Source organism: Argopecten irradians, chromosome 15 (genome assembly GCF_041381155.1).
Source record: "Argopecten irradians isolate NY chromosome 15, Ai_NY, whole genome shotgun sequence".
Classification (NCBI taxonomy): Eukaryota; Metazoa; Mollusca; class Bivalvia; order Pectinida; family Pectinidae; genus Argopecten; species Argopecten irradians.
The window spans coordinates 33,779,862-33,793,876 of NC_091148.1; the positions used below are offsets into that span (position 1 = coordinate 33,779,862).

A 14,015-nucleotide genomic window follows, 5' to 3' on the forward strand; every position below is an offset into this window, starting at 1 on the left:
TGCTGTTGTATTTAAATATTACTCTCAATCATCTGAATGTTTGTTTTACAGATAGCCAGAGTGGTAGGGAACGGGTATTTTAATGACATTCTGGAGGCCAAATTAGACCCTGCAACCAAACCTACGGTATCTAGTCCAATGTAAGTATATAGATACTATGTAAAGTTATGTGTAAAATTTTCCAGGGCTTGATGGAGTGTCACAAAGTCTTCCTGACCTTCATTTTGACCTATATAAGAGCTCCAATGGCTATATTTGAACTTAAATCAAATTGTTTTGTGTCATGAACTTCATTTGATTTAATCTTATATTGGTAGATTTGCTTCTTATATATGGTATTCACATATTTTCCCTATAACATTAGATGAAATTGAGAAATCTGAAGTGCTATGTAGCGTTCTATGTCATTTAATATCTATCAATAATTCTTTTACCCAAAGTTTTCATTGATTTATTTTTCAGGGAGGAGAGGTTAAATTTTATCAAAGCTAAATATGCAGAACATAAATACGCAATAATTACCTGTACGTACCAGGACGACCTCAAACAGGACTTAAAACAAGCAATACTGACGCACGATATTAACGCCCTGCTACAGGTGTACGCAGAGGGCTTGGATCTAATGACAGACCTCCCGGACTGTGTAAGTTATTTTCTCGGATTTGAAATTGAATAGAAATACATTTGAATTTTATTGTGAAAGAATTAACTGTGGAAGATTTCAGTTTGCGGATATAAACTTTCGGGAATTAGTTATTTTAATTTGGTATTTGCCTATATGTTACACATGAATTAGGGATTTGAAATATTTAAATTTCTTTTTCTTTCTTTTGTTGTTGTAAAGTTAAAAGAGGTAACCTTACACTGGCTTACCGTGATAAACTCCAACTATTGTTATTAATGTTTCAGGAGAATGGTGAAAGAGCTTTACATCTGGCTATAGAGGAGGAACAGGGATACCCTCCCCATATCGTCGACTTTATCATACAGAACTCATCACAGTAAGTCTCGGGGTTTTACTTTCATTTTAATTAAAAGATTTACTAGATGTGTAAAATGATAAAATATAGATTTACTTGATGTGTAAAATGATAAAATATAGATTTAATAGATGTGTAAAATGATAAAATAAAGATTTACTAGATCTGTAAAATGATAAAATAAAGATTTACTATATGTGTAAAATGATCAAAAAAAGATTTACTAGATGTGTAAGAGATTTAAGATGTAAATTTATAATGTAAACATACATTAGCCCAATCAAATTTTAGTGTAAAAGCAGCCTTGAACAGGTTAGAGCAATGATGAATATGCACAAATATCATAAATATTATATAAAAGATGCACAGAAAATGCAATTTGCGGAATCATAATTTAGCCCAGTACAACTCGTACAAAAAGCCTCTACAGTAACTCAAATTTTCACAATGAACCGGTCAACTTTTATCACACTTACAGGGACAGTCTAGCCCTGAAGACTTTAGATGGTAATACTGCGTTACATATCTGTGCCCTGGATAATAAAGCGGAGTGTATGAAGTTACTACTGAGAACTAAGCCTGAACTGGCTAACATAGAAAATGCTGACGGTAAAACAGCGCTGGACATCGCCCGTGACAACGGTTTCCAACTGTGTTCCGATCTGGTAGGTTGACATGTTGGTCCAGGAGTCTATTCCAGAATAGTCTTTGTGCAAAGGGCAGCAGCTGCATTCAAAATTGATAAATGATTTGTTTCTTTCCCGTATTTCTTGTACAAGATACATTAAGTTTGTGAAGAATGATGATATTCCTGAAATATTGACTGATTTTGATTTTGTTATGCCCCACAATAAATTAGAGGGGGAAGTTCATAAAGTGTTGCCTACACATGTCCGATCCCATCACTTACTGGTTTAGAAATGGTTGAATAATATCTACCTTTAAAATCCGTATTGCAAAAATTTTGGTTTAGTATGTATGCCCTACAAACATTTCTATATCAGGTTTTGTTGTTACAGAGTTTTGTCTGGAATAACTGTGTGTATGATTGGTATATTTATTATTACATTGCTTTGGCATAGAAGTGAACAGGAATTATTTCATTGACAAATAACAAGTATTGTTGAAATGAATATGTCAAGAGTGAGAGAAGGTAATGTAAGGCTACTGAGAAAAGTTGTTGTTGCAATCATTTATTGATGTCTTTTCCAGTTACAAGCTTCAATTCAAGGAAGAAAAGATGTGTTTGAGAATGTCAACATCGACTGGGACTTAATGTCTGTAAGTACAGATTAAAATGATCTGACCAATCAGATAGAAGCATACAATCAGGATTTAGTACAGATTAAAATGATCTGACCAATCAGATAGAAGCATACAATCAGGATTTAGTACAGATTAAAATGATCTGACCAATCAGATAGAAGCATACAATCAGGATTTAGATAAAAGAAATGTTAGTTGATCCAACCAAACCGAATTTTCATAGCATAAACATACGCTGACTTGAACAATTAAAATTTAGATAAAAGACACATCTGCAGTTGCTTAGACCAATCAAAATTTAGATAACAGAGAAAATAGCTGATTGGACATATCTGGAACAGAAGCGTTAATGTTTGTTTAGGAAATATATCAATTTGTTTGTTCATGTTTTTGATAGCGAAAAATACAATTTGTCAGCAGTGGAGCATCTTTAAGATTTCACAGTCAACATAACATTAGGTCACCACAAGTTGTTTGTTTGCACTATAATCAGGCAGTGTGTGATTTAGTAGTTATTTTTGTCTGATGTCCAGTCTGAACATGCCTCATTACTTATAATCACTTATTATAGACATTTGTGCATTGATTATTATTTTTTTGTAATTCTGCAGGAGGAACCGTATTATCCTGAACACTTTGACAGTGATGATGAACTAGAGGTGAGCATAGGGGTCAGGGGTCATGTAGAGTTAAATGGTAATAAAAGGTTAAAGCTACATCAGTTGTAGCAAGCATATTTGCATCTTAGGAAAATCAAATTAGAAAATTATTTGAAATGAAGTATAATTGATGAATTTGATACATCGTCAGGAAAAAATCTATTTTTGTTTTTAAAAAAATGTGAAAGTTAAAATTTCTATAAATGCTAAACATGTTGTAGCTGATCAATGAAAGGGATATTTATCAGTGAATTAGCTATAAATGTTGAAATACTTAAAATGTTATTTGATCACTGACAAAATATTTTGTAGAATACTCCTGAGAGAAAACAGAGGTCAAGGCCACCCAGCCTAATCACAGGAGTGTCTGACCCCCAGGGGAGCCAAAATGACCTATCGATCAGCCGAGGTCCTGGGTCTGCCCCCTACACTTACAGTAAACCAAAGAGTAAGTGTTGTCAGTGTTACTGTCTCCGCAGTATCAGACTTAACCTAGGATCAACGGATGTACAAACCCAGGAACCCAAAAATTATATACTGGCTAGTTTGTCTGAAACCGTTCAATCACTGATTTAGTATGTCTCTACCATTAGAAAATATCTTAAGGAAATGAAAAAAACCCAGAAGGAGTCATAGTTGAAAGCAGATACTAATTTTGGTATGGAAAAAAAATCTTCAGCATTTATGATAATTTGTAAGCTTTGAAACCGATTAAAATGATTACATTAATACAAATATGCATGTTCTATGATAAGTATTATGAATTAAAAAAGTTTTTAGAGCTGAAGATTGGTGATTTTGTTCAAGCCTGATTTTCCTACTTCTAGAGTTTGTAAATCAGACAGGCGGTAAACTCCGTAACAGTGTTCGTGGTTGTAAGTAATTCCTCTCCAGATCGTAGGCATGCCTGTGTTGTCTTAATTATCTCCCCTGAATGTTTTATAGTCGTAATTATATCAATGGAATGATTTTAGGTTAAATTACCTTACTCTAATGTTTTGTAGACATCTTTAATATTCGTAATTTTGTTAACATGATTTATTATCTCCCCTTAATAACATTAGGTATAAACATCATTGTCTCCCTGAACTGTTTCTGTATCTGCATGTAAATATAATTATTTCTTCTGAATAGTTTAAGCCATTAGCATAATTGTCTCCCTTGAATGTTTTCATATCTGTAAGCACGATTATCTCCTCTGAATTTTTTTTTTCAATATTCAAACAAGATGATCTGCCCGGAATGTTTCTTTAACTGAAGATGATATAGACGTGGTTATCTCCATTTAATTTTAGACCTGAGAGAGAATACAGTATAGAGAAACATGAGTAATTCCTCCTGAAATCACAATGCTAACTAGATGACATCTTTCAGAAGAAAACATTTCTACATTATTGATTACAATATTATAATAAACAGATTTATCCAAATTAAACGTGCCTGTGATTAACAGAGATTGTGCATGACTACTATAATACAATGTTTATTGATTTCTTTGTCTACAAAATCACACTGTATCATATTGTACAGTCTCTTATATGTGCAAAAATATTGTTTCTGTAAATTTGGTATTATCTGCTCTGTCATTTCTTTGAAAGCATTTCTTAAATTATAAATTATGACATTTTATATCTGGGTAGAGTAGGTAACTCTGCCTTTTTGATTTGACTACTGTGCTTTGAGTACTTTCAGTACTTTGATTGATTTGACTACTGTGCTTGACCATTTTGGTTATGAGATAGGTTTGTTTTGTGGCTATGCATCCCATGTAGATATACTGTCCCAGAATGCTATTTTGTTTCCCACTGTGATTACAAGCATGGTTATTCAGAATTATTGCCCTTTTTGTGTATTTCATATTTCCTCACCATGGTAAGATGTTAACTTATATCCCTGATATTTATGATCAATTTCTTCCTCTAGTTTTAACCTCATCCTGTAACCTATAATCTAGCAGTATTAAATAGGTATATTTTGTCAGCATCTTCATTTATTTTCATGATTTGTGTAGTTAATCTTTTTTTAGCTTTATGTGTGTAAAATATGAGGCAATGGCCTAATTAGAAATATTGTTTAATGTTGAAATTGTAAAAAGTTTAATCCTGTTTTAACCTAAAACTAGAGGTCTGATCAGTTAACATGTCCATAATCTTTGTATGATCATCAAGTTTAAAACATCCCAGTGAATAATTTAGATGTATACTTTGTAGACACTCACAGTTTCCATAACAACACGGGGACCTCCAACGGCAGTGGAGCACAGACATCACCTCCGGTAACTGAAACTCAGGATCAGTCTTACTCTAACGCCCCACCCTATGTCCCGCCCCTTCCCCCGAGGAATAAGAAACAGCCGCCCTTACCAACAGCTATAGGTCCCGGTCACAGTCGGAACTCTTCGGAGCCGTTTCAACAACGAATGACTCACAAAAGGACTCCATCCGATCCTCCGCCTAGACCTGCACCACCGGAAATAAGAGCTATCGGCATCGGACCTGCAAGACCCTCAAGTAATCGGATACGGACACATTCAACAGACGAAGGTAAAGTTTTTGTTTGAAATTCCAAAAATTTCTTCAAATTTGAAGCTCCAAAAATTTCTTCAAATTTCATATCGTGTCTTGTCATGTTCACACAAGTCTGTTTCTTGGTATTTTAGTATATGTTTGATATGGTGCCATCATGGGAAGTTTGACAGTGGATGCAAATAATTCATTAAGTCAAAGTACTGGAAGTACTGATAAGATAAATTGATAAAATCAAAATACTGAAACTACTGTAAAAATAATTTGATAATTTGTTACATCAAAGTACTGGAAGTACTACAGATAATTTTGTGAAATCAAAGTACAAAAAGTACTGATGAAATATTTGATAAAATCAAAGTACTGTCAATAATTTTTATGAAATAAAAGTATTGGAAGCACTGTAAATAATTCAAAGTGCTGAAAGAACTCAAAAATAATTGATCAAATAAAAATACCAGAAGTACTGGTAAAACAAATTTCTTCTACATAGTTGTGTGTTTTCAGATGTTATAATTCTATATATTTGAGATTTAACTATCTCTTCATCAATAACACTTCTAGATATTTGTTACATGCCTTAAACAAAAGGAATCTGTAATTCGATTGTAATATTTATGAGATTATTGCTAAAATGAATTTTCTTTTAAACATTCATTTTCTGTATTGACAGATACAAGGGCGCCAATCACTCCTCCTGTGTTGCCATCCAGACAGCCTTTACCAGAGAAGGAAGCACCACCTATACCACTACCTCGTCAGAAGGTAACGGTAAGTACCCCTATCCCTCCAGTAATTCTACTAAACCTTTTCTGTGTCTCTGAATTAAACAGCAACATTATTGATCATTAAAATGATATAAATTGATAAATAATTTTTTAGATTGATTTTGAAATATTTCACTTTGATTATCAAACTTTGTCTTTGTAACATGAATGCTTTTTACAGAAAAAGGTGCCGATTGGGTTCCGGTGTCGAGCTCTGTTTGACTGCGAGGCGGATAATGATGATGAGTTAACCTTCACTGAAGGGGAGATAATTATAGTTTTGAGGGAAGAGGAGGAAGATTGGTGGGTAAGTACGTTGCTAATAGATTCATCATTCATATTCCTGAGTGTGAAATTATATTCCAATTTTATAGTCTTAAATCTTTTTTTCTTGTAATTTTCTTGGGTTGTATAAGTCATGCGATTTGCATTGACATACAAATTTATTAAATATAACTTGAAGTACAAGTTATCAAAAGATATATACCTTTCTTATTGTGATTTCAAACCCATAATACTTATACAATAATTGATTGAACATTGTTTGAGAAATATACTTGCGGAATAATTATTAAGCATTGCTTGAGAAACTCCTTTTGTATTTACAGGAGGGTGAGATCGAGGGTAACTCACAGAGGCGTGGTCTATTCCCAAAGACGTTTGTAGAACAACTCCCGGACCAAGGATAACGACGACTAATTACTAGTGTTTAATTAATACTCTTTAACTGTATATGTCACTCAGTTTTGAGTTTACACTCATTGTTTCAATTAATCGAGACCTGGAGTCCTTTGTACTTACATTTATACCTCTGCAGGATAAACGAGTGCAATTAACATTCTGATATATACATATATAGAGCCGTATAGCCAAAATATACAAATATTGTAACATGAGATTATTGAAAACTCTACAGCAAGATGAATCCTTTCCGAAATATGCAGTGATTCACAACCTTAGATACTGGGAAATTCTGATGCAATAGCTTGCCAGTAGACGTCATAAAATATAGAAGTTTAAATGTGTGCTGGTTCTCTGAATAAGATAACTGCTTAGTCTTTTTTAGCCCACCATCATCAGATGGTGGGCTATTCAAATCGCCTTTCGTCCGTGGTCCGTCGTCCGTCCGTCCTTCCGTCCGTCCGTCCGTCCGTCCGTCCTTCCGTCCGTCCGTCCGTCCGTCCGTTAACAATTCTTGTTACCGCTATTTCTCTAAAAGTACTGAAGGGATCTTTCTCAAATTTCATATGTAGGTTCCCCTAGGACCCTAGTTGTGCATATTGTATTTTGGGACTGATCGGTCAACAAGATGGCCGCCAGGCAGCCATCTTGGATTTTGATAGTTAAAGTTTGTTACCGCTATTTCTCATAAAGTACTGAAGGGATCTTTCTCAAATTTCATATGTAGGTTCCCCTAGAACCCTAGTTGTGCATATTGCATTTTGGGACTGATCGGTCAACAAGATGGCCGACCAGCCGCCATCTTGGATTTTGATAGTTAAAGTTTGTTACGGCTAATTCTCAGAAAGTACTGAAGGGATCTTTCTCAAATTTCATATGTAGGTTCCCCTAGGACCCTAGAAGTGCATATTGCATTTTGGGACTGATCGGTCAACAAGATGGCCGCCAGGTAGCCATCTTGGATTTTGATAGTTAAAGTTTGTTACCGCTATTTCTCAGAAAGCACTGAAGGGATCTTTCTCAAATTTCATATGTAGGTTCCCCTAGGACCCTAGTTGTGCATATTGCATTTTGGGACTGATCGGTCAACAAGATGGCCGACCAGCCGCCATCTTGGATTTTGATAGTTAAAGTTTGTTACGGCTAATTCTCAGAAAGTACTGAAGGGATCTTTCTCAAATTTCATATGTAGGTTCCCCTAGGACCCTAGTAGTGCATATTGCATTTTGGGACTGATCGGTCAACAAGATGGCCGCCAGGTAGCCATCTTGGATTTTGATAGTTAAAGTTTGTTACCGCTATTTCTCAGAAAGCACTGAAGGGATCTTTCTCAAATTTCATATGTAGGTTCCCCTAGGACCCTAGTTGTGCATATTGTATTTTGGGACTGATCGGTCAACAAGATGGCCACCAGGCAGCCATCTTGGATTTTGATAGTTAAAGTTTGTTACCGCTATTTCTCATAAAGTATTGAAGGGATCTTTCTCAAATTTCATATGTAGGTTCCCGTAGGACCCTAGTTGTGCATATTGCATTTTGGGACTGATCGGTCAACAAGATGGCCGACCAGCCGCCATCTTGGATTTTGATAGTTAAAGTTTGTTACCGCTATTTCTCAGAAAGTATTGAAGGGATTGTTCTCAAATTTCATATGTAGGTTCCTCTTGGACCCTAGTTCTGCATATTACATTTTGGGACTGATCGGTCAACAAGATGGCCGACAAGCAGCCATCTTGGATTTTGATAGTTAAAGTTTGTTACGGCTATTTCTCAGAAAGCACTGAAGGGATCTTTCTCAAATTTCATATGTAGGTTCCCCTAGGACCCTAGTTGTGCATATTGCATTTTGGGACTGATCAGTCAACAAGATGGCCGCCAGGTAGCCATCTTGGATTTTGATAGTTAAAGTTTGTTACCGCTATTTCTCAAAAAGCACTAAAGGGATCTTTCTCAAATTTCATATGTAGGTTCCCCTAGGACCCCAGTTGTGCATATTGCAATTTTGGGACTGATCGGTCAACAAGATGGCCGCCAGGTAGCCATCTTGGATTTTGATAGTTAAAGTTTGTTACCGCTATTTCTCAGAAAGCACTGAAGGGATCTTTCTCAAATTTTCATATGTAGGTTCCCCTAGGACCCCAGTTGTGCATATTGCATTTTGGGACTGATCGGTCAACAAGATGGCCGACCGGTGGCCATCTTGGATTTTGATAGTTAAAGTTTGTTACCGCTATTTCTCAGAAAGTATTGAAGGGATTGTTCTCAAATATCATATGTAGGTTCCTCTAGGACCCTAGTTCTGCTTATTGCATTTTGCGACCACCAACTTGGATTTTGATAGTTTAAAGTTTGAAAAGCAGAAAAAAGAATTGTAAGTTTGAAAAGCAGAGAAAAGATCCCTCTTTCATTTGTCAGACATAGATCAAATTTTGGTGGGCGCCAAGATCCCTCTGGGATCTCTTGTCATATCTTTACATTTAAAAATGCATCGGTGTATAAGTAAGGTGTGCTCTTATGACCCTGGGAGTACAATTTAACATCTGCTACAATGAATTTTAAGCCAGCTTAGCTTCCACATTTCCATGCCTAAAAACCTTTGATCGGAAATTGAATTCTTGAATTTAACTCATATGGTTATTTATTTTGTTGGGATGATATTTTCAGATAATCAAGACCTGGTTATGATGTTTGATTGGTGATGACAAAAATGTGTGTGTGTGTGCAGAATTATTAGTAGAGATTTATGTTTTATAAAAATTCCACAAATGTCAAAACAGAAATAGCTTTATTTTGACAAATGGTCTTCTATAACATCAGAATGTGGAGCAAGTTATAAAATGATAAAAAGATTTTTGGTTATAATTATTCTTTTTAGATTGATTTATTTATTGCCAAAAACTAAAAATAATTGAATCTTTATTTATTGCCAAAAACTAAAAATAATTGAATATGCAAATGAAGAGTTTTTATTATAATATTGTGTCCTCTATATTTAAAAAGATGGGTGATATATATCATTTTTGCATTAATATTAACAAAGCAAAAATGTTGAGATACATGCACTTTACAAATAGAATGTTTAGACTTCATTCAACGGAGTAAGATAAGTTTAAAAAATCAGAAAATGTTTTTTGGGTAAAGAAGTATTGAATATAATGTGACCATGCCAATGTCAATCAATTATATCGCCCTCCTATAAGTAACTCTATAATAGAAATCTATACAATATTTACTTTTGATAGTGAGGTTTGCATGTACTTTAAATAACATTTCTTTTATCATCATATATATATACAATAGCACATCATATATATATACAATAGCAGATAATGAGCAAAACCTGTTGCACTAGAAATCATATTTATATAGCAACACAGGCTGGCTTATATTTATATAGTTAACTATTGTTGAAGTACTGCTATTGATTTCTTTATTAATTTTTATCAAAGTTTATCTCAGAATAATTGGTTACAAGTTCAAATGTTTACTCGGCCAAACATATTCTTGGTGTTACTATATGAATGCTCTTACTTGGGCAGATCATTATGAAAATAGTTGATGTGCAAGTTACAAATGCAAAAGGTGATTATATAAATAAGTGCTACTTCATGAATGATTATTTATGTGTTTTATACATGTATGTTGACTAGTCCCAACACAAATATCCTCAATTAAGTCCCCCAACCGCTTACCCACTCTGTATTTATAGGGACATTTCTACAAATGTATAGGTAGAATAAAGTGTTATCACAGATCAAGAATACTATTCTGGGCAGGGGCAGCATAATGAATAAAACAGAAATACCTATAGATGGAAAGAGATTTTAATTGTCTATAGGATACATATGACTTGTTGATGTATCAAAAAAGTTTATATTCCTCAAAGCATTTCATCAAAACGAAGCTGTCTCGTGATCATTGTGTCCATTTATACCAATTTTACTGGTAACTTTTAGCTGATGTTAAAATTATTTCAGATGTTAAAATCATACATGGTAATTGTAATCTTTCAATATTTCTGACAGAGTTATCGGCTCGTGTCAGTAGTTGCATAATTTGTTTATTATAGTTATGTCAGAAACTGAGAACGCAACATACCATTTAAATGTCTGACAAGGGGAGGTCACTCTTCATAAAAAAACCTCCATATTATATACACACTATGTATACTCTCTTCTGTATTTTAAAACCTTTTAGGTTTGAATTATAATGTTTAATGTATATAGATATATATGAATTTAACTTTGATTGCACTATTACATTTATAAAATGTTATATACAATTATATATTATATATATATGTTTTATGTAACTCACTGAGGCGTTGGTGTTATGTATATATCATATATATATATAAATGTTGACGATGAGTTGAATCAGAGGACGTAATTATGATATTGATATGTTTGTACATATTTGTTGATAGTTTGTCCTGGATATTTTAAAGGATATAGGGCTCAGTGGTTGATCCGGCCTCCGTGGTTGATCTGGCCATGGTGGTTGATCAACAGACCGATTATTAATGACATTATTTGTGGTTGATTTTTTCCGCGGTGAGAGTTGGAGCTTAGTGTGAAGTTGGAGTGGGATTTTATTCAATGTCTGGGAATGTGTTAACATGCTCTTTATTTACTATACATGTTTATAGTAATTCTGTTGATGTATATAAATAGAAACAACTGCTTATCACCAAGTCATGCTGATAAAATGTGCAATAATGGGAGATTAATGGAATCACATTTATAAGTATAATAATGTTATTGTTGAATGTCAAATATCACATCTATACAGCTAAAAGTCAGTGGCCTATATACTCTGTGTAAAGGTCTTACTGGACACTTTGGTGGATAACTGTGGTATTACTTGTTATGTACATAAATATAGATAATAAAATTTACATTATAAACATTTGTATCATACTACTACCATGATTGCAATGTACATTAATATTGGATATTATGTTTTACTCATATACCCCTTAAGACGCATTCAGACTCGTCTAAAACAAAGACTAGACCAGTCCATTATGTAATTTTTGTGGTGAATGAGTTAATGCTGATTTACGAGTTTATAAACAATGTGTGGTTTGGATGTAGACTTTTTACTATCTACTTGGATAATCCTTACGCTCTTGATTTTATCTTTGTAAGATAAAAAACATTGATATTTGTAAACATAGAAAACAAAAGTTTGATTTGTTTTAATTCTACATGCAGAATCATTTTATGATATATCGATTGAATACTGCTAAGAGATATATTAATAACAAAGGTTCCATCATGTCATAAATGTATTGTAGATCCTAGAAGCTAATCTGGTATGTTTTGATATATAATTCCAATAACCAATCTTGAACAAAACTTGTATGTCTAATTTAATTCTCCGACTGAAAATTAAATTTGTGTGTCCTAACTTTAACTGTGGTGCCTAACTTTCTATTCTAAATATAACTATTGATGTACTAAATTCACCTGTCATAACACATTAATGGTGTCCTCTGAAAGTTAACTGATCAGGTCTGAATTTGACCTTGTTATCCTAAATTACCAGCAGTATCCCCAATGTTCCAATGCCCTTAATAAAACTGGTCCTAACACATGTACGCTGTAAATCACTATATGTTGGAGTATAGGATATTTCTCGGTTACATTATTTTTTTATACTTAAATTCGCGATCAAGGGCTCTAACTAACATTCTTGCATTCATATATGCTTTTATACAAATATTTGTCTAACATTTGAACTTGACCTCTTTTGCGAAATTACTCGGAAATTTGTATCACGAAAGTGGTTTACAGTAGTTATGTCTCGCAACAGTACAAGTGTTTTATTGTACATAAGGTGACGCACTGTAATCCTAAGGGACCAAATGTTAATGGAAGGAGAAAGTGGACTAATATGTATTGTTTTTGATGTTTACTTGGCAATGTATGATATTACAATATCTGTGCAATGCTTCTGATGTAGAACAAAGATTCCTAGATCCGGGCAACCTGTCTATAACTAGAAGTAACTGATCACTTATAAGATAACAAATGAAGGTTTTTCATCATTAAAAAAAAGTTGTAAAGAAATACGCCATTCAAAATAACTAACAATGCTTTTCCAAAATATTCAGTATATTCATATAAATACATGTATTTTGATTTTGATTCTAACTTGACAGGGTTATACCAGGGCCGTTTTCATTTATTCGGAACAACCGGAACGACCATTGGTTAAAGTCATTATTTCACGTATAAATCCTGACGGACCTGCAATTTTTGATACAGGTCTGTGACGGATTTGTCAAAGCTCGTCTGAAAACAATATAAAATCACCAGGTCCGTCTTTAATTAATAAACAAACAAGTAGGTTCAACCAGTCAAACCATATAATCGAAAACGGCCCTGTATTTAAAGGTATGTTACTCTAGTCAGGGGAGATTACCCTAACCAGGGGATGTAAATATAGTAACTCTGGTATGGGGAAGACACTCTACCCAGGGGATATAACTCTAGTCAGATAAAATTACTGTACGTATGGACGTAACTCTGAAACGCTGCTCCTATGATAGTTTGTGTAGATTGGTTATAGACAGGTTTCCCGATCTAGGTGATGATCTTGTGACTCTTCAGATGTAGAGTAGATGCCACTGTACGATTTGTGATATGAGATTTTAACTTCAAACCAACATATTGATGTTATCTTTGATAACCTAGTAAACTGTACTTCTACACTATCATCTTGTTTCTTGTTTCTTATACAGACTAATCTGACAAATCCTGCTAGGATTTCTTTAGCTGCAATATTGTAGCTCAAAAGACAATTAGACAGATAATGGTGTCATCTTTAGAGCTACAACTGATGCCTAATTAGGCCAAAAAAATAATATGTCTGTTTAGGGTTACCCGACCGACCCTAGTTTTTCACCCCCGAGCCTGATTTTTTTCTCTCCACTTTTCTACCAAAAAAAATATTAAAAGTCGGGATTTCGATCTCAGACTCCGGTTCTGGCCATTATTTTAGAGTGAAAGACGCAAAACAAAAAACCTCCCAACCTACTGACCCTATTTTTTTTGCCAATGTAACCCTAAACAGACTTTTTTTTTTGGCCTTACTCCTAATGGAGCAAAGTAATTATTATGAAAACCGTCA

The 14,015-nt window shown here is 34.0% G+C and overlaps 1 protein-coding gene across 6 annotated transcripts in view; it reads left to right on the plus strand.

Moving 5' to 3' along the window:
* The window catches only part of LOC138309476 (arf-GAP with SH3 domain, ANK repeat and PH domain-containing protein 2-like), a 105,963-nt gene extending 92,364 nt beyond the window's left edge, over positions 1 to 13,599 (plus strand). For 3 of the 6 annotated variants that reach the window (XM_069250681.1, XM_069250682.1, XM_069250684.1), the window contains 12 exons: positions 52 to 140; positions 463 to 643; positions 910 to 1,001; positions 1,459 to 1,645; positions 2,193 to 2,261; positions 2,858 to 2,905; positions 3,218 to 3,353; positions 3,733 to 3,780; positions 5,116 to 5,448; positions 6,104 to 6,201; positions 6,379 to 6,504; positions 6,806 to 13,599. In XM_069250681.1, the coding sequence (XP_069106782.1) occupies positions 52 to 140; positions 463 to 643; positions 910 to 1,001; positions 1,459 to 1,645; positions 2,193 to 2,261; positions 2,858 to 2,905; positions 3,218 to 3,353; positions 3,733 to 3,780; positions 5,116 to 5,448; positions 6,104 to 6,201; positions 6,379 to 6,504; positions 6,806 to 6,886 (1,488 nt within the window). In that variant the 3' untranslated portion in view covers positions 6,887 to 13,599. The remainder of the gene's footprint in view (positions 1 to 51; positions 141 to 462; positions 644 to 909; positions 1,002 to 1,458; positions 1,646 to 2,192; positions 2,262 to 2,857; positions 2,906 to 3,217; positions 3,354 to 3,732; positions 3,781 to 5,115; positions 5,449 to 6,103; positions 6,202 to 6,378; positions 6,505 to 6,805) is intronic. The other 3 variants (XM_069250683.1, XM_069250686.1, XM_069250687.1) reach the window with 2 other exon arrangements.
* The last annotated feature ends 416 nt before the right edge of the window (positions 13,600 to 14,015 follow it).